We start from the raw sequence: 25116 nt of genomic DNA, 5'->3' as shown, positions 1-25116 counted from the left end.
ATTTTTTTCTTATAAAATTGAATGCAATTTGGTGGAAATCTAATTAAATTTTGTGATTTCATAACTCTTATAATTTCCACAACGTCTTATCAATTAGTAATACTTATTACCATTTATATGTCAACTCGATATATAAATATATATTAGGGAACTTTAAATAAAGATGCCACAGGGTCTGTCATGTATGTTTGCTGTTTGGATATTATACTAAATGACACACTCACGGAGACGTAACTATCCAAATTAAAAAAAATTTAACTTCTCAACGCTAAACGTGATTTCAACTTTTTATCATCTTTCTTTACTTATGGAGGTACATGTATAAGCGTTCATCAACTGCACATGGAGTCTATCTCTCCCAGTTGATTCCAAACATATATGCTCTATCTACGTCTACAACAAGGCAAGCTATTGAGAAACTAGTTTAAGAAACACTTATATTGACAGTAGTGAACGGACAACTTTAAGAGTACTGTGCAGAAACATAGTGGTGTGAATCAGATGTGGACACTAAAAATTTTACGATAATCAACAGCTTAAAAACTTACGAATTTTCAACTTTATACACAACCATTCCCCACGATTAATTAAAGTCCAGGCTTTTTTATATCATTGGCAGCTGCTTTTTCAATAAAAATTGAACTAGTAAATATACATACCTGTTCATTGGTAATTTGCAAAATTATTTTGCTAAAACACATTCTGATTGCACATACAAGTAGTCTGAAGTTAACATAAAAAGATGCTTGATTTTCTGATTGACAATATCTATGTGGTTTTTGGAGACCAGGTCTTCCAACAATCTATTGGAATCCCCATGGGTATCAATTGGGCTCTGTTATTAGCAGACCTATTTTTTTATTCATTTGAAGCAGAATTTGTGCACAGTCTTATGCGTGAAAAGAAGAAAACACTTCCTGTGGCCTTCAACTCGACATTTAGATATATCGACGACGTGCTCATAATTAACAATGGTAATTTCCATTCCTATGTTGATACGATATATCCTGATGAGCTTTAGATCAAAGATACCAAAGAGTCTGGCACATCTGTTTCATACTTGAATATTTTACTTGAAAAAGGCATTAATGGTAATCTAACAAGCAAGCTCTATGATAAACGTGATGACTTTGACTTTTCTATCGTCAACTTCCCTTACTTATGCAGCAATATATTTTCATCCCCTGCATACGGAGTTTATATAACTCAGTTTATTCGATACGCAAGAGCATCCTCTACGTATCAACAATATTTAAAACGAGGTAAATTATTGACAAATAAGCTTAAGAAAAAAAGAATATCGGCGGTCTCGTTTGATAACATCATTTCATAATTTCTATGGTTGATACAATGACATTGTCAGCAAATTTATCATTGAGTCAAATACTGACTGACCTTTTTCATATTAATTTTTATTTTATTATTGATACACTGGATTTACGACGGATTTTTCCGTTATTTCCCGATTAAGACAAGGGGCACACGGCGGGTGTGACCGGTCGGCAGGGGATGTTCATTTCTCCACGGCACCTGATCCCACCTCTGATGATGTGGAGGTCCCTGTTTGCTCTGTTCCTATTTTGAATTGTTTTATGGACTTTGATATTTAATTCTGTTCGTTATCTCCATATGGTTCATAGTTAACCATAGTAACAAAGTAAAAACTTTTGATCTTTTATTTACTTTTGTGAAATCTTTGGAACTTTAATATACTATAAAGTGAAAAGTTTGGAATTTTGATTTACTATGGCGAAAACTTTGGAACTTTGATTTTCTAATCTTTGAATTTTTGATTAAGTACTATAAAACCAGTGAAATTATGTTTTTTAATTCCCATACTGTACATTTTATGATACTTCAAAGTTAAAATTCATTAAGGTTTCAGAGAACTTTGTTAAACCTGACCCGTGCACAAAAAGAATAATGTAAAAGAAATGAATTTTAATGTAAAGATTGTCTCTTGCGCCGATAAAAAAGCAATATTTATTTAAAACTAATTAATTTTGATGCTACGCAGATGTAAGTCTTATATTTGAAGAGGAGGAAATACTATAAAACAAAATTGGCATTATTTAGAATGAATATATTTGCTTTATCAACTTCAGTCAACATGATTTTTTTTTATTTTTAATGTAAATATTGCATTTAAATTAATTACTTTAGAGATGTACGAGGGTTGATCTAAAAGTTCGTGGAATTTCTTTCTAAAATTTTATCGTGATTCAATGAAAGCAAACAACAGGCATATTCATTATATAGAGTCATAATGCAACAATATTGGAAAATTTCACCTCTTTCAAATTATTAATAATGTCACACGAGCTTTCTGAAAATGGAAAGTTGTGAAACCCGGGGGAGATTTCGACGTAACGTCAAGTAAGATATGTCTTGTCACGAAATAAAAGCATCTCACCCTTATGTCCGATTGGAATACGTAATTCTATAAAATGCTGCCTTTTTCTCTATTTTTTTCTCAAATAAAGCCTGGGTATCCTCTCGCATCATCTTATCTTCTTTTTCACTCATATTTTTCAATATGATGTTCCAATTTCAGTAGCAGTGTCAAGAAAAGTACGTCAGCCGACAACGTACATTAACGCTTGTAATTTCATTTTGTCAATGGGAATAGGCACTCAAAGCAGAGCCTCCAAAAAGCCGCCACACCTTTGATCAACGTCCGTGGAAGTTCTATTTTTTCTAAAAATCCTTATGCCGCTAACAGTAACTAAATGCATTTACCCAAGCCTATGTCAATAATATACGCGTTTCAGATAGAGTGATCCCGAGATTTTCACAAAACATATGACTCAGCCAAAATTTGACGTTGTTTAACAACTTAAAGATGAACAATAAATCAACTTAATTATAAACTAAATATCCAGTAAAATCAGTAAAACTCTCACAGAAAGGTTTATAAAAGATCAAGAAATCGTAATAATGAAATAATTTTGTTTTTATTTACCACATCGGGCAGTTTCATTCTCATTTCACGTATTAAGAATTAAAATGATGAACAATAAATCAACTTAATTATAAACTAAATATCCAGTAAAATCAGTAAAACTCTCACAGAAAGGTTTATAAAAGATCAAGAAATCGTAATAATGAAATAATTTTGTTTTTATTTACCACATTGGGCAGTTTCATTCTCATTTCACGTATTAAGAATTAAAATGATAATAAACGCGTTAATGTCTCCCCCGCATTTCCAAACAACCGTTTCTATGGCATCTGCCATAAAGTTACTATCAAAGATATTTAAAATGTTTTTTTTTTTTATTTTAAATATTCATCAAGTGTCTTTATTTCTATTTGTAATTTTCAACTAATTCCACTAAATAATAAATAGAATATGAAGAAATTCCACGAACTTTTGGATCAACCCTCGTAAAATAAAAAAAAACAGCTCCACCCAACCCCAGATCGACCCCCTTAAAACAGTTAAATAACCAAAATAACTTAAAAACCTACAAAAGTTGTTAAACTAATGAAAAACGTTTTGAAAGTTTGATTAACTATTATAGTAGAAACTTTGATTTACTACAGTAAAAACTTTGAGACTTTGATTTACTATTAGTGAAACCTTGGAACTTTGATTTACTAAAGTGAAATTATCTACTTTTGAACTTTAATTTACTATGGTTAACTATAGTAACTTTACTTTACTATAGTATGGAATTATAAGAAAAATTAGACAATTCAAATTACCAGTTGACTGTCAATTTGATCTTTTTGATAGAGTTGTAGTACCAGTCTTACTACATGTATATGGCTCTGAAGTATGGGGCTACGAAAACCTTGATATTGTAGAACGTTTACACTTGAAGTTTTTAAAGCATGTATTTAATTTGAAAAGTTCCACGCCATCGTACATGGTCTATGGTGAAACAGGTCGCTTTCCTCTGTACATCTCGGTATACTGTAGAATGATTTCATTTTGGGCAAAGCTTTTTTCAGGCCCACAAACTAAAATTGTAAATGTTTTATACAAACATATGTTTAAATTGTACTGTGATGGAAATTTAACAAACCCATGGTTAGATTGTATACAGAAAATATGTAATATATGTGGTTTACCAAATGTATGGTACGAACAGAGTGCCAATATGAATTATAAATGGATAACTGCTACCGTAAAACAAATATTACAAGATCAATTTATTCAAAAGTGGTCTAGTGACGTTAATAATTCTTCAAAAGGACAAACTTACAGAATCTTTAAACAAAATTTTGGATTTGAAAATTATATTAATAAGTTATCTCCTAAATTTAGAGTAATATTTATGAAATTTCGTACCACAAATCACCATTTACCGATAGAGACAGGAAGATGGCAAGGTTTACCACTGTGCGATAGAATATGTACACTTTGTAAAAACAATCAAATTGCAGATGAATTTCATTATATTTTAGAATGTAAAACTTTATCTAATGTGAGAAAGAATTACCTGGGCAATTATTATTCTTCTAGACCGAATGTTATTAAATTCATGGAAATTATGTCAACCTCAAACGAAAAAGTGATGAAAAAACTTTGTATATTTATCCAAAAAATCTATGCTGCTGTCTGTCCTCCTTGATATGTTTCCCCACTCTTTTTTTCTACCATTAATCTTTTGTTATGTTTTCTATATTGTGTATGTACCTCTGACCAGACTGTTTATATTATATATAATGTATATATGTTATTTATGCACAATACCCCATGTACCAATAGATTGGTCTGGGTGAATAAACTGAACTTGAACTTGAACTAGTACTTGAACTCACATCTTATTTTAGTGGTCCGTTATGTATTGTTTCAATGGACTAATGAGCTTGATTATTTCTCATTATCTTCATATTTCATTCTGATTTCCCTTCTAAACCATTCTTCTGCTTTTTGAGATTTAAAAAATTATTTCTCAATTTTCTGTTTCGCCATAACTTTGTCGAAATTGAATGAATGTTTTTTTTTTCCAGAGACATGCACTTTTTACGGTATATATACATTTAAAGACAAGTAATTCTCATAGACAAACAAAAAATTATAACAAGTTCATGACCACTAATTTCTATTGTTATGATTTACCTCAAGACAAATATGATATATGAAGATGTAACTAATAGTTTTATAATGCATTGTTACATTGTAAATACTGATACATTCAACAGATCTTTCCACATATAGGATTGTGAGGTCTGCTGATTATCTTGGCCAATGATATTGCGCGTAATGTTGTCACGCCATTCTTCGTTAAAAACCAATAGCGAACTCTGTCTGCCTTCCTTGTTGTAAATCTTTCTTTTAATATGTATGCATAATTATATTATCTATAGTTTTTTTTTGTGTGTGTAAAAACATTTTTAACATTGTTAATAAATGGATTGACCTAAAACATATTTAGTCATTGAAACTTTCCTTCCATATTATTATCATACGACCCAGTTGAATTTTTTAAAAATATTTTATTTCAATCCTTCAAATTCTTAAATTCTTCTTTACATGTTACAAAAAGTATGATGGAATGAATAGTTCGCTAATTTTTCGCGATCAAGCCTATTTTGGATCTTTTGATAATTAAACAAGGAGTCATTTTTATAATTAAATTTCAATTCCCCTTTACTTAAGGGTGCTTTTAAATAAGGTTAGTTGAAATTGGCTCATTGGTTCTTGAGAAGAAGTTGAAAATGTGAAAAGTTTACATATGGACGGACACACAGACGGATGCACAAAAGCACTCTCTACCATTGGCTCATACATTCACCTCTGTCTTTGGCTCGCGTATATCACAGTGATAAACACGAGAAATAGTGCGTTTGTTTAATTTCATTATAATTCAATTAATATGTTTATGTCTGACTTTTCAGATAAATATTTACTAAATTAAACCAGAACTATTAATTTAATTTGAAACAATCCTGCAAACATTAATTTTTATACGTTATGTAAAAAATCTTGACATGAGCCCATTGCAGAGGTGTCTGAGAGAGGAACGAACGACAACTCTCCATAGGAGATTGGCACAAAGGGTGGTCTGAAAAGCACATTTGAGATTTCATCTCAAGAAATATAACCAATGATTCGCTTGTTTAATTATACAATCTGGGGGTTTGGAAGTCTGGAACTGTTGAAAGAAAAATAAAATAATTGGAGCTAGGAGTTAAGGATACCATGCTTCATGCAGGGAAATACGAGTACATACAATATATATATAATAAAAATAACTATGCTAGAAGTTTGTGATAAACTTTTGTCGTAAATCAAATCTGTGACATAATGGGTTAATTTTACATCTATATATTTCAAATGGGTATTACACTACAATACTTGCACAGATTAATTATCACAAGTATGATGTATGACAACTGGGCAAAAAATTAACGTTGGCAGGACATTATTGTTTTGTTTTCGTTCGTTTGTTTATTTGTTCTTTTTCTAAGAAAATTGACAGTACATGATCTGTAAAGAATACCCGCTCTAAAAAAAATAACGATCGGGTTAGACCGATTCAGCAATGTGGTGACGTCATAATAAGACACGTCATAAAACATAAACGTCACAAAGGTTGCGAACCATTACTATCGGCCAGGAAAACATTTGGATTAATCTGTGACTGTAAAACAACAATTATCTTAAAATATGGAGATACTGGGAGACACAACGATTGAACAGTGTCTGCAATCAAGTTTGTTGGATTATTTGACGAAAACAAAGACTGAAACAATGACCTCAGTGGTAAGCTTAATTCAACAAGAACATTATCTATAAATTTTGATAATTGTGTTTTTAGGATAATAATAAACAGTTCTACGAAAATTCTATTTTAAGATTACATAATATTACAAGTTATCGTAATATAAAACTTATATTATAATTTTTCGTCAATACGCGTAATATTTCAGATGTAAGAGACTATATTACCTTTTCAAGCATTGCAAGAAATTGAGTGGCGAGTAGCAAAGTATGACGTTTAATACGAGATGTCACGAGCGATAACTTGTACGACTCTTACTGAGATTTGAATTCTGTGTATTTCAATAAGAATTGCACGAACAGTTGAATTATGAGACGAGGGTGTGATTTTTAGGGTAGACTTCGCAAGAAAAGAAGGGAGTTCGGGTGATATAGACCAATGCGACATGCTTAAGCGAATATTGAAATTTACTGGAAAATTGGTCTTATCCTTGGGAAAATTCCTATAAAAGAATAATAAAAGAAATTGTCCACTAACCCATCGCTGGCGGTACTTTTTTTTTTAATGTCCATGCTTTCTGATAGGCGTAACTGACCAAACTGACCGCGTGCTATCAGTAGCCGTGGAATCTGATATATTACTGAACTTTGCTATCAATTTCTTGCAATGCTTGAATTTGTCTTGGATTACGAAAACTCGTAATAGAGTCTCTTACAAACTGCTATATTACGCGTATTCGTAATTTAACTACATTACGAAAAATTGTAATATTAGTTTTATATTACGATAACTTGTAATATTACGAATTTTCGTATTGGACTGGACTGATAAAGTTCTAAACTATTTTACATAAATCAGTGACTATAAAATGTCAATTCTATTATTCCTTTTCATTTACTTTCTAGAGACGAAATATTTTACAAACGGCAATATTTCTCTTTGGAAAAGAAACCACGGATGGATTTGGATTTGTGTATTCAAAAAATAAAGACGTTGCTGGTAAGACAATGAAATTTATTTATAAATATAAATTCAAGATTTTTTTTTTCAATTTTCAAAAAGTCATAAGGAAATTACAAACCCGTTGTATATACCGGTATCTGTTTTTATTACCAGTGCAACAAAAGAGATTTCTCATCTTCTCCTACTTGTTCCTCGATGCCCTAAAGAAAAACTCTATTTCGGACAAAGCTATTGCCATTCACAACGGACTTTGGTCCCAACATTTACAGCACCTGGCCAACTGTGGTAAGTTTAATTTATTGTGTTGGTTTTACCAGGTACTAACAACCAAATATTTTTTTATGTTGATACAGTATATTTTTTTTTATTTAAACGTATTAATTGATATCTTCCAATTCCGTTCAGAAAAATCAGGTATGTAATTTTCATCAATACTAATAAGATTTTTTTTTCTTTTTCAGGAAATGAGAAAACAGTGAAACGCTATATAAGAATATTGGAGGATAAAGAAGAAATTGTTTTCAATGTAAGTACCATCTCTGGAACACGTTCAATTTAGAGTCGGGCTCAGTGCATCAATAAACTTAATTCGTGTTTCTTGTTAATCCTAAATCCTTTACAATATCCCTCAATCCACAGTTATTCATAACAAATCAATTTTATTATTACAGATTAAAAGACTTCAACGTAAGCTGAAATCTGTAGGAATGGAAGAGAAGAAACTTAAGTTCCGATGTAGGAAATCTAACATGTTTGAGAAAATCGGGATGGGGCTGAAAAAACTGTTTTAAAATTTAAATGACTGTAAGGATTCTATTAAATATGACGTCATAATCTCATACCTCACCACCGCCGCCATCATCGTCATCATCTTATTACAATAATCATCATTTTTTTGTTTTTTTTCACACTGGTTTTATTGAAGAATCATTTTCATTTAAATGCATCCCATGATCTGCTTTTAAGTTTTAACCATTTTTTCTTTGTAATTAGAATTAAAAGACAATATATTTTGTTTTAAATTATCTACCATTGAGATTTGGGACCATTGATAAGAATTAAACTCATTTATCACTTTTTATGTTGTTGTTTTCATTCCTACATGCGGTAAATAATCTTTTGTAATGACAGAAGGCATACTCTCAGGAATTCCTACAGAAGGTGGGGGGGGGGATAAGGCGGTTGAAGTGCCTATAGGATCGACAGATAAGAAGTGAAAAATTAAATCTCAATTATAAAAAAAAATTATTTGATATTTCATTTAATACAAAAGTATACTAAATGTGAAACCTCTACAATTAAAAAAAACCCAAAACCTGAAAATATATGCCTATGGAAAAGCATAACACATTAAAAAGAACAGAAACGATCCTTTTCTCATACTTGAAAATTATTTTTTTTGATATGAGTGGGTCTTCGCTCCATTTTTTTTTTATAGATAATCCCAAAGTCTGCAATAAAATATACATTTTTTGGTTTAAAAAATCATGGAGCGATGACCCACTATACCTTAAAAGTACACTAATTTATGGCAAAATATTCGCATATTTCCGAGAAATACTTCAAGGGTCATATCAAAAACATGATTCAATTCTAGCTCTCTGGGAACATGTCTGTTGCAATTTTCTTTCCCTGAAGAGTTACAATTCAATAACTACAGTGAAAACTGCCTAATCCGACACCTGAATAATCTGACACACTGATTTGTCCCACTTTTTTCATGCTTTTAACACTGAATATATTTGTCTCCCAGTGCATGTCGGATTAGACAGGTTTCACTGTAATTACTGAGACAATGATTTGTCACTTTTTTTGTTTTAGAATATATCTAATATTTAACCATGGAATTTTACAAAAATATACTCGACGACGTATTGTCAATTAACAATGGTATTTTCGATTCCTATGTCGATACGTTATATCCTTGATATGAAAGATACCATATAGTCTGACACATCTGTTTCATATTTGGATATTTTACTTGAAAAAGACACTAATGGCAATTTAACAACCAGCTCTATGATAAACTCTATGATGTCTATGATGACTTTAACTTTTCTATCGTCAACTTCCCTTACTTATGCAGCAATATACATGTACCTTCATCACCTGCATACGAAGTTTTTTATATCTCAGTTTATTCGATACGCAAGACCATGCTCTACATATGAACAATTTCTAAAACGAAGTAAATTATTGACAAACAAGTTGATGAAACAAGAATATCAGCAGTCTTGTTTAAAGTCATCATTTCGTAGGTTCTATGGTTGATACAATGACCTTATCAGCAAATACAATTTATTATCGAGTCAAATGCTGACTGACGTTTTTCATATTATTACTCCATTATTTATACACTGAATTGACGACGGATTTTTCCGTTATTTCCTGATCATGACAAGGAGCACACGGCATTGTGACTGGTCAGCAGGGGATGTTCACTCCTCCATCACACCTGATCCCACTCTGATGTTATAGAGGTCCATGTTTGCTCTGCTCCTATTTTGTATTGTTTTATGGACTTTTGATCTTGAATACTGTTCGTTATCTCCATATGTTTCTAGGTAAAAAAAAAAAAAAAAAAAAAAACATATATAATAGAACAAAAACAAGAAATCACTTGCAATTTTGTCTTTTAAGTATTGCATGTCTGTATAGATCAATAAGACAACAGTATATCAGCACCACATTGATTTTATTGGATTTTCTAAGTCCCTAACAACAGATCTTCAAAATGTACAGGATAGAATCATTGATTTTTTCCCTTTTTTCAAACCTTTTTTGAAAATTAAGTACATCTAATTTCCTGTGAAAATAATATGAAATGTCTCATTATTAATTTAAATATTAGAATATTAAATAATTTTTCTTATCATGTTAATTCTGTGTATCTCTATACAAAAACATGTTAATTTTAAATACACTATTAAATATTGATAAATACATTTTGAATTCTTTTATGAACATATTCTTTGATTTAAAATTTAAACGGAAATTTTAGAATCAAATACATATTCTTTTCAAAATATTATAACTGCAAGCTTTTAGCCCTGAATAATAAACATTCTTATGCTTGAAGATTCAATGATCACTTAATTGTTATACAAATAATGATGTTTCCTAGTTTGAGATATATAACCCTCACAAAAAAGCTATAAAAATCATATGTATGATTGTTTTTCATCAAAACAGAATAACATGTTAATGAAATTTTAAAACAATATAGTAAATTAACACACTGTCAGATTTTTATCAAAAGAGAGAGAGAGAGAAGAATGACATTTTAGCAAATTTCAATTTCATATTTTTTCCTTCTTCTTCAAAAATACAGGTGTACATATTAATAAGTGTTGGATAAAGAGTAGAGCTATAACTCAGGGTCGAAAATTTCAATTTACTTGTTTCAAGTTTGCATTATAATCATCGTTTCAAATACTTTATAAACAAAGTACAGTTTTTCATGTATGTACATGTATATTATATTACCTAAGTTTATTTATAAAACTTGTATTAATTTTACATTTGGAAATTATTATCATCTAATAATTTCCACAGACTTTTTTACTATGTGAGTAATATACATCATAAACTGCCAAAAAAAAAAAGTCAAAATTAAAGATATCCCTCATTACCCGTACATAATAAATTAAATTACCACACACAGAGGACTTGCAAATATCCTTATGCTAAATATGTGCATATAATGACATCAGCAAAATTTCTCATTTTAAATCTAAGTAATTAACCCTGAATGGAAAAAAAAAGAAACTAAAGAAAAAAAATCTAGTATTGTACATTTTATGTACAATGTTGGTATACAGTTTATATACATGAAGGTATCCATTCATCCAATATCGAGAAGAAACCTCGGATTAAAATCAATGAATATCAGAGGACTTCTGCAGTTGATAACTTTGCATTAATTACAAAGCAATAGATAGGAAGGGCAAGAAATTCTGTTCAACAAGAACATTTTATTCAGTTGTCCACTAAATACCTAAAAATCAGCTACATTAGATACCAAAAAATAAAGCCTCCATTCCACTTGGTAGAACAAGTACATCAAGCCATGGTACATCAATAATTTAAGTAAAAGACAGAAGATTAAAAATCACTAACTTAAATAACCAATATTTACAAAAAGCAATTTATTTACACCATCCTTTCAAAAATTCATTTAACTGTCCAAATTTTGAACAAAATTAAATTGCACCACATATGTACCTTCCAAAGGAAAATACTGTGTCACTATGCATTTGAAACGCATGATGACTCTATAAAATAAAATTGCTGCATAATAAAGGACTGTTTTTCAGGACATAACAAAAACTTGATCATTAAATGTGTTTTTAAAGTACCTAAAGAGCTGGGCACTGTCAGAATTTAACAACAAAGTTTTAACAATAAAGCGTCAAAAAGACGTGCACATTTTAGGTATTAAACAAACCTTAACAAGTTCAATTAACAAGTTTTGTTCACCATCACTATCATATATTACCTTAACAATAACAATAAAAATGAATCCTCAATGAAAAGTTCAAGTGACTTTGATGATAATAATGAAATGCATGATTGGGGGGAAATAACACTACACTGATATCAAACTTTAGCAAAATAAATTTTAAATGCAATAATGTACGTATCATAAAACATGATTGTTCTAGAAGTAATATGCATAGAAATTTGAGAACAATATTTTATTTATGCTTGTAAAAGCATTAAACAGCTGAAAAAAAAATTCAAGGTTGCAAATAACAAAACTAATATTCAAAATATCTGAAAAATGTATTTCACACTTCAGCTTTTTTTTTAAGATTTGATTGTAAAGTATTAGTTTGGTCATTTTTTTCTTATTAACAGTAATAATGTTACATTACACAAATCAAAATAATGGATACATGAAGGATGTGCATAAATACATGAAATGAAAAGCTTTTATGTACAGACACTAGTATAACTAATGAATACTTTGAACAACAAATTGTTCTTTGTCAGTTTTTATCACAAAATTACATACAGTTTGTACATGCCTCATTTTATATAACAAAAAAAAGATGACCACAGAAAATTACACATACATGTATTACACAAATTATAAATCATGACGTCACACCTTTTACACAAATTACATGTCATGACGTCACATATTTTCGAGAACACTTAACACAAATTACATATCATGATGGTACACATTTTTCAGAACATCTTCTGGTGGCCTGGAATCTTGGACTAGTGGGAATTTTTCTTTCTGATGATCTTTTCTCTGGTGTGTGTTGGAACTCTTGACTAGTGAGAAGTCTTCTTTCCCTTCAGCTTTTCTATGATGTTGCTGAGTTTTAGAACTGGTCCCAGCTTCAATCCCAGATATTTCATCATCATGTCACTATTTAACAGCATGAAGGCTCCTCCATCAATTTCCTGAAAATTCAATAAAAGTTTTGTTTACTTGTAATTTTTCCGTATATAGAGACATTTGGGGGAAGGGGGATTAACAATTTTTGTTCACCAATTGATGCTATGGGATAAAATTGGTTAAGCCCTTCAGAGAACCTGAAAATGTTCAAGTGTTTACAAATGCCGACTAACAAAAACAGAGACCAGAAGGTCATCTGAACAACTCAAATGACATAAAAAGTGTGAAAAGATTTTATAAATTGAGCCAAAATTTTTGTTTCTAAATAATCAAATTTGCAAAGTTACATCACAACTATTTCATAATAAAAAGCAATACATAAGAATGTCTAAAATTACAGTAACTCATTACAGAATACCTACATGTTTCCTGAACACTTCTGAGTGGGAAGCCAGAGTGGAGTCCACTTCCGAGATATACTGGACAACATCATCTATCGTCCAGTCATTGGGGTCAGCGGACAGCTTACGAGGGGGCCGGCTGTCTGTAGTAGAACTCGCTGAAAGCGAAAAAATAATGCTAATTGATTCGGTTTATCATTTGCAAAGGGAATTTCAAGCCCACTCAGAAGACTGGATTTTATTAATAAGTCTGAATAACATTTGCAAGGAAATGATGCACAGATCTTCAGTGATACATTTTTTTTTCCGTTTGTATGAGAATTCCCCGAGCACTTAATTAAATGGTTATACATCTCTATGTCAAATAGCAACATTAACTTCCAAACCCAAAGAAATCAAACTTAAATTTTTCTGATGCTGATTGATGATATAAGCACACCTAACAACATAAATAAGAACCCTCAGCATACTCCAGTCAAGAACTACTTTATCTTCTGTTGACTGCTCAGACATACAGACAGACACACTAACCTTCGGCGGAATCATAAGCTGAGAACCTCCTGATTTTTTGCTGAGCCTTCAGGGACTGGTTTTCTACAGAGTCTGTGGACCACCTTCTCTTTAGAGCTCTGTTGATGGACGTTCTGTTTTCATATTCTTCTGACTCAAGGGGCTCTGCAATAATTGATTAAAGACAACTGATATAATAAAGGCTTGATTCTCCTATTATTCCCACACTTTATTTATATTTGTTCTTCATAGCATGCACAAGAAAACAATTAATGGCTTATAAATTTATGCTCATCAATCTGTGTTTTAAAGCAATGTGTTACCCCATAAATCAGGACCACTTAAATTAAAACTTTAAGTACATTGTATATGTTGTTCATCTTGAGAAATTTCATGCCACTTATAGTGTTCCAACAATATTTATTTTTTGCAATGCAATAGAATGCAAATCCAAATTGTTGAGAACTTTTAGGCCCACATGTGCACAGTCAGTATTTGAGGAATTTCGCATTATTCTACTTTGGTAAAAAAAAATTTCTTCTTTTAGTCTATTTAAATAATTTAAGCCACTTACTCTTAAAATCACTACCTGTCTTCTTCTCCTTGTTACACTGGGCACAGTATCCATGTAATGGCTGACTAGAGAAGAGATTCTCACAACATCCCAGCTCCTCCAGGGACTTCTCCAGAAACCGCCAGACGTCCGACACCTTGTCAATAGGGGGCAGTCTCTTTGTGTGGGTCTTATTGCCTTGGTTTGCTGAATTATAGGAAGAAAATTCAACATAGGTTATACATATTGTATATGACAATTTCTGTCTATTAATAAGAAGACTGAACAAATCACAAATATTTGCAGGGCTTTCAAAATCTACTCATGTCTGGAAGATTAACAAAACTAAAATTGTGATTTTACTGGCCCAAATCTTATGATTTCTAAAAATATCAATGACAAGATACAAGCTAAAGAAAAAGTATTGCCTGTTTCTAATCTTTTTGAAAAATTTGCTCAAATCTAGACAAAGAACAAGAATTTTGTGAACTTAAAAAATTTTGAAATAATGTATTATACAACTTAATGTAATGCCCCAAAGCTGAACACTGAGCATAGTTAACAAAATATATTTCACCTTCTCAAAACTTGTTTTCACAAAAATTAAACTTTCCAAGTATTAATTTACTTCACCTGTAATGACTATTTTGCCATTGCCATCCTGGATAAAGTTGTAGACCTGTTTTTCATGGTTTGCACAATCCACACATGCCTGGATGACCTCCCTTAGAACCTTCTGATAGGGACCGGGGCCAAACTGATTGGGAAGCTGTTCTATCTTCCTTGGATTTAATAAGATACCACAGCTACAGTTGTGATTCACATATATTGTCACTGAAAGAAAATGCCATAGAAAACTTGCAAATATCATCACTTTAACAGTTTAGACCAAAAACACAACATTTAGGAGGACAAACATTGAAAGATCATCAAATGTTTTCTGAGGAATAACATGTTTTTAATTCTGTAAATTACATTTATTTTTGTAATAGCTTTACTTTTGCATAAATACCCAAAGCCATCAGCTGATTATAAATTTTCTCATTCTTAAGTACAATAATACAGCAGTAAAACCAAATTCAGGATGTTTTTTTTCACTTATAAATACCGAATAAATATCTAATAAAATATTGACACAATTTTTTTTTATCTACAACAGTTAAAATTCAGTCATATAGAGACAATATCAGACCTTTATCTGTAGCTGTGGTGGAGGAGCTGGTATCTGGCTCGGTGACAGTGACCACGGGGAATTCGGCCTGGAGGGGGGACACAGATCTGTCGTGGGGGAGGTTCGGACTGGTGGGACCGGAGGAGGAGGTGGAGGATTTGGAGGTGCTGCTCTGATTCCCCGGGGAGTGGGCGGACTGGGACACTGAGGGCTCACGGGATTTACTCTTCACCTGTGGGGTACCTGTATAACATTTACATGTAAAGTTCAGTGTAAATCTATTTAACATTGCCTTTAGATTTGACTTCAGAATTTAAGTTGCAATTTGACCCTTCAAAAGTAATATCAGATTTCTGTATTTTCATTTTTTTTTTGGCTATTCTATTATTTCTGCAATACTACTGATATAAGATTCAACTGTTTTCTAGTTCTGTAGTCTATACTTCACTACACAGCAAAGAACAAGGTTCGGTTTCAAAACAAATTAATCCCTGTATTTTTCTAAAATAAGAATGTGATATTAGAAATTAAAATTCAATTTTTTCTGATTCATAGGAATTCTATGCAGTAAGAATACACATATTGTTTTTCTCATATGACCTCCTCAATGCTAATTGTGACGTCATTAACTCCTGCATTTTCCTGTATTTTTTAAAAAAGTTCCAGAAGACATCAATTTTCCGTGAAATTTTCTTTCAGAAAACATTCTGCCAGTGTAACCCAAAAAGATTTTGAGATGTTTAATTTTTCAAGGCAGTTTACATAATATATATCCAAAAATTGAAGTTGGCGGCAGTGGCAGACACTATTTTTTAAAGGAAAATAAGCACAGAATGCTGAAAATTCAAAAAGTCACTTCCGAGTTATTTCCCTTTAAACGAAAATTTATAGGCTCTTTCTGAGGCTTTTCTGCATTAAACTTAGAAATTACCAAATTAATGACATATTTTCAGAACAGTCCTCCTTCATACCATATTCTTTAATGATTTAACATATTTATCTACTCAACTCTTGTTAAAGCCAGTTTCATAACTTTTCAAGAACATTAAAATTTTAAGGCACAATAACGCCCAAACTGTACCTTCTTCTTCAACAAATATTGGAAAATTAATCCAAGCAAGATCACTCTGTTGAACAATACCAGTCAAAGCATGTTTATTCAATGTATCACTTTTCTCATTATTTCTGTCCATGAGGGAAACATGAATCCCAAAGTTCAGTAAATGTTTGTCATTTACACTGACCCACCTTTCTGCCCTGGAGGTTGCAGTGGATGGCCACTCGTAGAACACCATCCCACTGGGAACAGATCCCGGGAATCCCGCTTGGTCCAGTAATCAAAAGCCCCCCGCCATCCATCAAATGTGACGTGGACCTCCTCCCCTTTCACCGCCCCGATTGTGGCGGGGCAGATTAACTGTGGGTTCTTCCTGTCTACTGCCTCTAGCTTCATGCCTACTTTGAAGTCATTTGTTTTGGGGGTGGAGGGCTCTTTCTTGAAGCAGTTTTCTGGAGCTCTCTCAGCCCCTAGTAATGTCTTCTGTAGAAATGATGGCCACAGTGTTGGGTTCTTGCAAAAACCTTAATAATATACAATGAAATGTATTACAACCGAGTTTCATTGTAATCTGTTGAGAGAAAGAGTGGGGACATCGGAAATGCTACATGTAAAAGACTAAAAATTTTCTTTTCGGTAATTTTTTTTCATTCACAATTCCTTAAAATTGTAATAGCAAGGGAAAAATTAAATCAGTGAATATTCTGCATCTTACAACTTTTCATTTAACATACTACAGTACATAATGTTACCATTTCATAACAATTTCTTAGACACTTTACAAATTTTTTTTTATCATTATAAAATTGTTCAGTAAACACCTTAAGGAAACTAAGACTTTATAATAGATTCATTTGTTTTCCAAGTACCCATCCAGATAAAAGAATTTACCTAGGGGAGGCTGTAGAAGTTTCCCTGTCTTTTCACAGTATCCCACAGGATGAAGATCAGAAGAATCTACGAGCCTCCAGAAATCATTCGTGTTGTCACTCCCATCCAGCCTCAGTCGTATCCGCGGCCCGATCATCCCCACCACGGTCGCCACACAGATCGAGGTCAGATTCCGCGGGTCCACCGCCTCTATCTTCTGGTTCATTTTGAATTCATTCACTGGTGGATCCACAGACTATAAAACAAATCATTTGATGAGTTCTAAATTAACATCATACCATATGATCCCTATTAACCGCCCCAGGCGCTTAGAAAATTTCGAAAAGGGGGCAGTTATTTTGGTATTCTCTTTATATTATTTAATGTCATTCTTATATTTCAAAAATTTTAAAGAACAACTAAAATAATGTCGAACTTTAGTGTAAGTGAAGATAATCCACTTAATTTATGCGACATGATTCATTTTCCACTGAGAAATTGGATAATAGACAAGTTACATTTTCACTTTGTTCAAATTTTGGCAGACTTTTGATACGATTCTAGATGATTTTAATCACTGTACAGGGGACCCTTATTTTCTGATAATTGAAAATAGACCTAGGGGGTGCTTATAGGGGCAGGGGCGGATAATAGGGATTATACAGTACTTTTATTTGCCAATATCAAGTAAAATAAGTTTTTTTATAGGGCTTCATTGAGATTTTACAAGTGCATCAAGAGTTGTAAAGAAAACCAGTACCTTATTACTGTTGTTAAGAAAGCACTGAAGGCAAAGAAAACGGTAATGTTTATATACAAACTTTTTTCTTCAAACTCTTATCCAGGTGTCTTTCAAACTTACCTGTTTGAAACAAGACTGTGGAGCAGGTATACAATCATTCTCCTTCAGATATTCATTCCAGTCAAAACTACCTGTAAGTTTATCAAGAAGTATTAAAATAACCCAAAAATTGGAGTCAAGTATTAATCTACTCCTATTTGAACCTCCTGCCCTGTAACTTTCCCATTCCCAATGGTTAACTCGATCTGGACACCTTTTAATTTCTAGATTTTCTTGTAGACATTCATTCCAGCAAAAAAATCCTTTCATAAAATTATCAACAATCAATGAAATTACTTTAAGCACATGTTTAAGGATCTTAGATTTCATTCTTAAGTCTTAATTAATAAAGAAAGAAGTCATTCACCATGTTTATGTGTAACATTATCTTAAAATCAATATATATACATGTAGTACAGTATTTATAAAACATTGAAAAGGGCATGCATATTTTTTTTCTGATTTTCTATTTCTAATCAATACTTCAACAAGAGAAGAAAAAATACAGCAGTATATATAATTCAACAAAGATTCAGAATTTCTTTATTTTATTGACTACACTATATTGCTATTTATGAATTATGTATGGTATTCAGTTCGATCAAATTTAATGAAGTTAGGAAAAAAGTCATTGAAAATCAATTTTGTTAATACGATTTCTAAACCTTTTCAAAATGCTATGTAAATTATGCCTTTTTATCTTTTTTTAACATTCAGTTAATAAACATCAAGTTGCACAGCATTTCTAAAAAGATTATGACCAAAAGTCAGTAGAAATGGGATTTTTTTTAATTTGGTGAATTATATTGCATTAATTAGAATACTATACAACTCGAAAACTATGATTTTTATTTTTTAACTTTCGTAAAATGAGGAATCATTTGTGTGATCTATCTTATAGTTTTAATGTTTTGCTTGTTTATAGTTAAGTAAAAAAAAAATTCCAAGAGTTTTATCCAAAAATATCAATCACACCATCACAACTCAGAATTAACTAAAATCAAGGGCCTTAAAATCATATATTTTCATAATCATTCAAAGGAATAACAATCACTGAAATCAAAAGAATTTTCTTCAATTACAAAGCATATTTCTCCTTAACCGAAAAAATGAAAAGAGATTTTTTTTTCAATGTATCTGAAGAACTTTAATTTTATTCTTCCTTTTTCAAAAGAATGAACAAAAGAAAATATCTTTTAACTAAAATCTGAAAGAAACAAAAAGTTTCCTTAACCAAGTTAACAAAATTTTGCTGTTAACAGACGTAATCCACAATGCATTTCCTACATATAAGGAAGAACTTGGTAACAATTACGGAGATTCTACCTTGAGAGTCGTACTGGTAGGACGTGCCTTTTCCTGTCGGCGTGACTGCCATTGTAAGGTCTTTTGTTTCTGCCAGGAAGAAAAATAAAGGAATCTTTTAAAAGTTTATAATTACATGTACCATAAAAGGCATTTCTAAAATTATAATTCATAAATAAGAATCGTTTCATTAATTGCCATTTTTTAATCTTGAGATAAATATGATGAATTATGATCTTCAAATTAAAAAAACATGAAAATGTTAAAAATAAAAATCTTTTTAAACATGCTAAAAAAAATTTGAAAATTAGTTTCAATTATGGACATGATAAATATTTATCATATTTTCCCCACTTCAATCATGTTTCATGATCAGAAACATGTGTATCTATGTCAGACTGTTTTCAATGTTTTGTACTTATATTTTTTTTTCAGTGCTGTAATGATCAGCAGCCTCTTCAGAAATTATAAAATGCCTGCAATTTTCTGTAATAACATCCTTGCATTTAATGGGAAATACTTGTTTCAACTAAAATGTCACATCCTGCATGAGAGCAATTCTTAAAAACAAAAACACAATTACAAAGACAAACAATTTTTTTTTTTTCATTCTATCAAAATATTTGTTCTTATCAAATTGGTATCACAGTTTTTTATTTCAATGCGTAATACCTGTAGTAAAAATTACCTTTAAAAGCTTAATATCCTTTTCATGTACGACATTATCTTTTTATGTGTCATTATAATGTCAATATTTGCTCATGCAAAACAGTTCTTCCTGATCTCGTAATCAATACTTATACAGATAACACACAGAAAAAAAATCTTAAATTATCATGTTATAGCAGTTTCTTTTTCAGGGTCCAAATGTTAATCTACACACAAAAAATCCATTAATAATCTTTCCATATTGTAGAACATTACCTGAATTTTATTTCCTCTGTCAAATATTTAAATGTATCTATGGGAAGCTATATGGAGTGTAATCAATACCCATCTATTTATAGTTCTTTGCTCATATCTATAGTTGAATGCAATTGCACGTAGTAACAATGTATTTAAAATACATGAAAAATGCATGGAAACAAAATTGCCTGTTACTTAGAAAAAACAGTTTTACTGTAGAAGACAACTGCTTGTGTTACATTTGATCGTAATAAATTCATACATTAGGTCATAGCTACAAGAGTTAAGGACAAATCATAGGTTTCATAAACATGATAAAATTAATTAAAATTAAATATTCTCATCTCTGGTTAAGTCTCTTTTGAAATATGATCAGAATAAATTATTTATTTTTACCATAAAAATTACAGCCATTTTCATATCAAATTTTAGTTTTATCTTTTTTTCCAAAGGTACAACAAACTAATTCCTTCCCAATTCCAAACTGAAGTTAAAGGCTGATAATAATCACAAAACTCTTCATTATCTTATATATATCACTAATCTCAAACATCTTTTCTGGGGTGGAATTCTAATTGACATGTTAAAAAATAACACAACCTCAATAACCAGTTCCAAATGAAAACTGGGACAGCAAGATGCTGATCTTAAACATAAACAACTTGCTTGGACCTATTCCTAAATATCCAGATAAACAAGTGAAGAGAACTCATCCTCAATTTAAATGTGTGAGATATTACTGGTACCTTTATCAGGTAATTAACTTCTTTTTTCTGGATTAAATCTCAACATTTCGTTATTATATTTCTTTTGATGACCGTTATACAGGTAAACTTCGTTATCTCGACATCGACGGGACAGTCGGAAAATGTCTATCCGAATATACTAAAACCACAGACATGAACAGACTTACCTACATGTCTTCAATTAGACTCTAGCTCGTTTGTTTCAGCTATCCCTCTATATCTATTACAAAATGTAATAAGTTATTTACAAATGTTATTTATGAAATGCTTTCTTTTTTTATCGAAATCTTATGATTTTACTAAAAACCGTTCTCCATCCAGCATTCGATCCGCGTGCCACTAGCTCTGTATCTGCAACGGTAATTAAAAAAAATTAATGCGTATAATTTCTAAAATTATTTCATTTCACTTCTTTTCTATTTCATAATCATTCATCATTAATTTTCATTTTATTTTCAAAGCAAAATTTAATTGGAATTGCGCATTTAACAACATATGCAGTCATATTACGGCATTTCATTATTATATTATTTACATTTACCACAATTTTTAAGTTAAATTGAATTCAATGTGTATATTGTTTATTGTTATTCGGTTACTTTTTTAAATAAATTTTTTAAGTTTTGTTAGATTTCGACATAAAAAACGTTTTTACATTGATGCAGAATAGAGAAGATTTATCAATGATATTCCCCAAGCTGAACATTAAACAATTTTAATTAACGTATTAGATTTTCTATCATTTCTAATGGTCATGGGTGTGAAAGGTGTGAATTTTTGCTCAAAAGCCCTTTTGCCCACAAACAATTAGGTTAAGTAGAGCAAATAAGTTATACCTTTTTTTCTGTGAAATACTGAAGATGTTAATTTTTTTTGCAAATCATTTATATAGTAAATAATGCCGGGACCGCGAACGGACGTCGACATATCCCAGGTTGTCGACATATCCGATGTCGAGATAGCGAAGTTTACCTGTACTTCAGTATTCAGGACTCTCCATTTTCTATCATCTAAGGTCACTCAAAAGCCTTTTTGCCCACTTCAAATAAGTTACCTTTTTTTCTTAACTGCATATAATAATGTATCCCCTCAAAAATTAAAGAACATAAATAACTTAATTGGATGTATAAATTTTTTAATCATCTTGCTGTTCTGCAAAACGAAAATATTTGAAATAACTTGATAATACACACCAGAAAGTCAATACATATATGATGAATTTTAAAGCATTCTGATAAAGATTTTCGTAAAATTCCCCCAAATCAACATATTTTGACAATTTTTACGATGGTCGCAAATGGCATGTTCGAAAAAGGTTTGAGTCTGTGTATTTTTTACTTCCTTTTAAACATTATAACAATCATATTAAACTACGTACTGTTCAAAATAGCCTAATAAAGAAGTGATTGGTCATCTTTTATATATAACTGTTCAGAATCATTTTATTTGATGGAAATATGTACTTAAGAAAAAGTAACATATACAGTCAAGTATTGGATTTAGTTGTATGATAACTTGGTAAGAGGCATACTCATATCCATTATCAATGTGTTTTCACTTATGTTGTACATTTCCAGTTATTCTTAACCTTCCAAGTAAAAAGGAAATGGTTTGACTTTCCTGCTTTTCATCCTACTTGGATTTTCCACCATTTTATCAATTAGCCCCTTCATGATAACTGTGGTACTACTCTTTTGCTGGGCAAATTAATAAAGTTTGGCAAAGTTTTTGTTGATAGATAATAAAAATCATAATTAAATGACGCATATGTAACAATTACTTTAACGTCATATTTTACCAAATTTATCATTTTGCCCTGCAAAAGAGTAGTACCGCAGTTATCATGGAGAGGTCTATTACTATTTATGTTATAATTTATTAAAAAAAAAAAAAAAAAAAAAAAAAAAAAACACACACACAGATTTTAGTTTCAGTTTCAGTTTCTAGCTGACCATGAGTTGGACAGTGAAAAGTTTACAGGTATAGGTTTAAAAACATCTAAACTGTGACTCATCAAGGACAGGGTCAGTCATTGTAAATAAAAAGTTCAATAAAGGATAAAAGAAAACAAACATATTTTGTAATATTCTAAAGATATTATGAACACAGAGATTATGAAAGATGACAGATTATGAAATATGATTCATGATTTTTCCATTGAACTTACTTTTAAATCAGTCTGTATAAGATTTGGTTAAATAATCATCTGTTTACATAGTATCCACTACTCCTCACTACGTTCTCTAGTAAACAACATCGGCACAATGCCAAGGCCATTCTCCCAACATCATGACCAAAACTGAAAACTTTTCATACTTACTTTTCAAATAATTCCGTCCACTCCAAATGGATAAAATGTTGAATACTTGTAGAAAAAATAAACTTGTCTCGAAATTTCTGTGATTCAGTACATGACAATCAGTTAATTAGTCATATGCATTGTAAATTTCAGTTTTTCTTTTATCGACCGGACGTTATTCGTCAGCGCCATTTTTCGTAAGTAAGGAGTAAATGTAGAAACCAATTGCAATAAATATGAACGTTCCGGAATAATGTTCTGTATATGCATAATAACCAAAAAATGAGAAATCACTGATAAACATTGTTTTCAATGGAATGTACTTTAATGAAGCAGTGGTGTGTAATATTTAGCTGCAGATCTGTAGCTCGCTAGTCTGGAAAAAAAAATGGGATGGACGACAAGAGAGCTACAGTGCCACCCATTGAAAAAGGTGTATATTTACTGCACAACAAAAAGTGCGCTGTATCTCGAATAATTTTTCTGTAAATAATATCTTAAATACAATTAACCAAGTGTTCTTACATGTAGCTTATTTTCTTACTACTTTCACAACAAAAGTTTATATTCCAATCGCATCGTCTCGGGTCTTTCCGTCAGCGGTCGTTTTTTCTCTTTCTCATACATTGTTAAACAATGAAGGGGGAAAAGACTGAATTGTCAATATCCGTAGGATTTATCCCATTTTAAAAGAAAATGTGTGAGAAAAAATGTTAATGGGAGAAAATATCCAATCTCGACACTTGTTCTCCCATGGGAGAAAGGTGGGATACTAGATTGGACTATAAAAAATCCACCATTCTCCCATGGGATTCTGACTTGTAGGGTTTCATATCTTTAATTAAAAATAGAAATGTTTGTGAGTTCAACATCAAACAATGTGATAAAGCAAAGAAATTCCACCAAGTGCTAAACACTTTTTTGGATATCTCAATTAGAAATGGCAGTAAAAAGTCTGGACAATGTCGTGTCCGAAGTTGAATGTCGCGCTCTTCAAACAGACTATATACCCTAAATATTAAGTACTATTTTGCAAATAAATGACTTACAATTTTCTCATTTATAATCTTAATTAAAGAACCATGTAAATGAATAATAATAATACTGATTTTTTTTTATTGTATTAAAAAAATTCAATCTGGATAAGTATTTATTAAGCACATGAAACGCCACTAAAAATAGAATTTTCTAAATACCTTTAAAATGCTACACCTGTGATTTCAGTTTTACACACGTGAAAATATGTATACTTTTGAAGACAGTGTTGCCATTCAAAAATAGCATAAAAGATTTACAATTTTGGATTTCAATAACTTGGCACACAAGTAATGCTACTAAAATAGGTGTTTTGACTTTGATGAACTTGCCATGGTTACAAAAATGGATATTGACCACAGGCAGTTGATGTTTTTGACCTTTATTTTCATAAATAAAAATACCCCCATACTATAATAATAACTTATA

General features: G+C 31.1%; 2 protein-coding genes across 4 annotated transcripts; one reads left to right on the top strand and one right to left on the bottom strand.

Moving 5' to 3' along the window:
• The first annotated feature begins 6620 nt into the window (after nucleotides 1–6620).
• On the top strand, nucleotides 6621–8431 carry LOC134243381 (uncharacterized). Its single transcript, XM_062725632.1, has 5 exons — nucleotides 6621–6718; nucleotides 7583–7676; nucleotides 7794–7925; nucleotides 8102–8166; nucleotides 8312–8431. The coding sequence occupies exons 1-5, from the start codon at nucleotides 6623–6625 to the stop codon at nucleotides 8429–8431; spliced, it is 507 nt and encodes a 168-aa protein (XP_062581616.1). The 5' UTR covers nucleotides 6621–6622.
• Nucleotides 8432–10318: 1887 nt separating this feature from the next.
• Nucleotides 10319–23866, bottom strand: LOC134243416 (polycomb protein SCMH1-like). Of its 3 annotated transcripts, none has more exons than XM_062725664.1 (11): nucleotides 23674–23866; nucleotides 19723–19791; nucleotides 18418–18488; nucleotides 17577–17811; nucleotides 16877–17209; nucleotides 15650–15871; nucleotides 15091–15291; nucleotides 14479–14664; nucleotides 13926–14069; nucleotides 13416–13552; nucleotides 10319–13058 (listed from the first exon to the last, which is right to left on the bottom strand). In XM_062725664.1, the coding sequence occupies exons 2-11, from the start codon at nucleotides 19772–19774 to the stop codon at nucleotides 12927–12929; spliced, it is 1713 nt and encodes a 570-aa protein (XP_062581648.1). In that variant the 5' UTR covers nucleotides 19775–19791; nucleotides 23674–23866; the 3' UTR covers nucleotides 10319–12926. The 3 variants fall into 3 exon arrangements, with proteins under 3 accessions (XP_062581648.1, XP_062581650.1, XP_062581649.1); XM_062725666.1 differs by having other exon boundaries at nucleotides 14494–14664; XM_062725665.1 differs by lacking the exon at nucleotides 23674–23866 and adding an exon at nucleotides 23521–23637.
• Nucleotides 23867–25116: the final 1250 nt, after the last annotated feature.

The sequence above is a fragment of the Saccostrea cucullata genome, unplaced genomic scaffold (assembly GCF_032062105.1).
Source record: "Saccostrea cucullata isolate Sc308-1 unplaced genomic scaffold, CSIRO_AGI_Scuc_v1 ctg26, whole genome shotgun sequence".
Classification (NCBI taxonomy): Eukaryota; Metazoa; Mollusca; class Bivalvia; order Ostreida; family Ostreidae; genus Saccostrea; species Saccostrea cuccullata.
The sequence above is the reverse complement of the archived record's forward strand: the minus strand, read 5'-3'. Positions and strand labels throughout refer to the sequence as shown.

Coding starts and splice junctions, on each gene's coding strand:
- LOC134243381 (XM_062725632.1), top strand. CDS start 6,623: ATGGAGATACTGGGAGACACAACGATTGAACAGTGTCTGCAATCAAGT. Junction 6,719..7,582: donor CTGAAACAATGACCTCAGTG/GTAAGCTTAATT, acceptor TTTACTTTCTAG/AGACGAAATATTTTACAAAC. Junction 8,167..8,311: donor AAGAAGAAATTGTTTTCAAT/GTAAGTACCATC, acceptor TTATTATTACAG/ATTAAAAGACTTCAACGTAA.
- LOC134243416 (XM_062725664.1), bottom strand. CDS start 19,774: ATGGCAGTCACGCCGACAGGAAAAGGCACGTCCTACCAGTACGACTCT. Junction 13,553..13,925: donor AGCTTATGATTCCGCCGAAG/GTTAGTGTGTCT, acceptor TTTCGCTTTCAG/CGAGTTCTACTACAGACAGC. Junction 13,059..13,415: donor CAGAAGTGTTCAGGAAACAT/GTAGGTATTCTG, acceptor TTGAATTTTCAG/GAAATTGATGGAGGAGCCTT.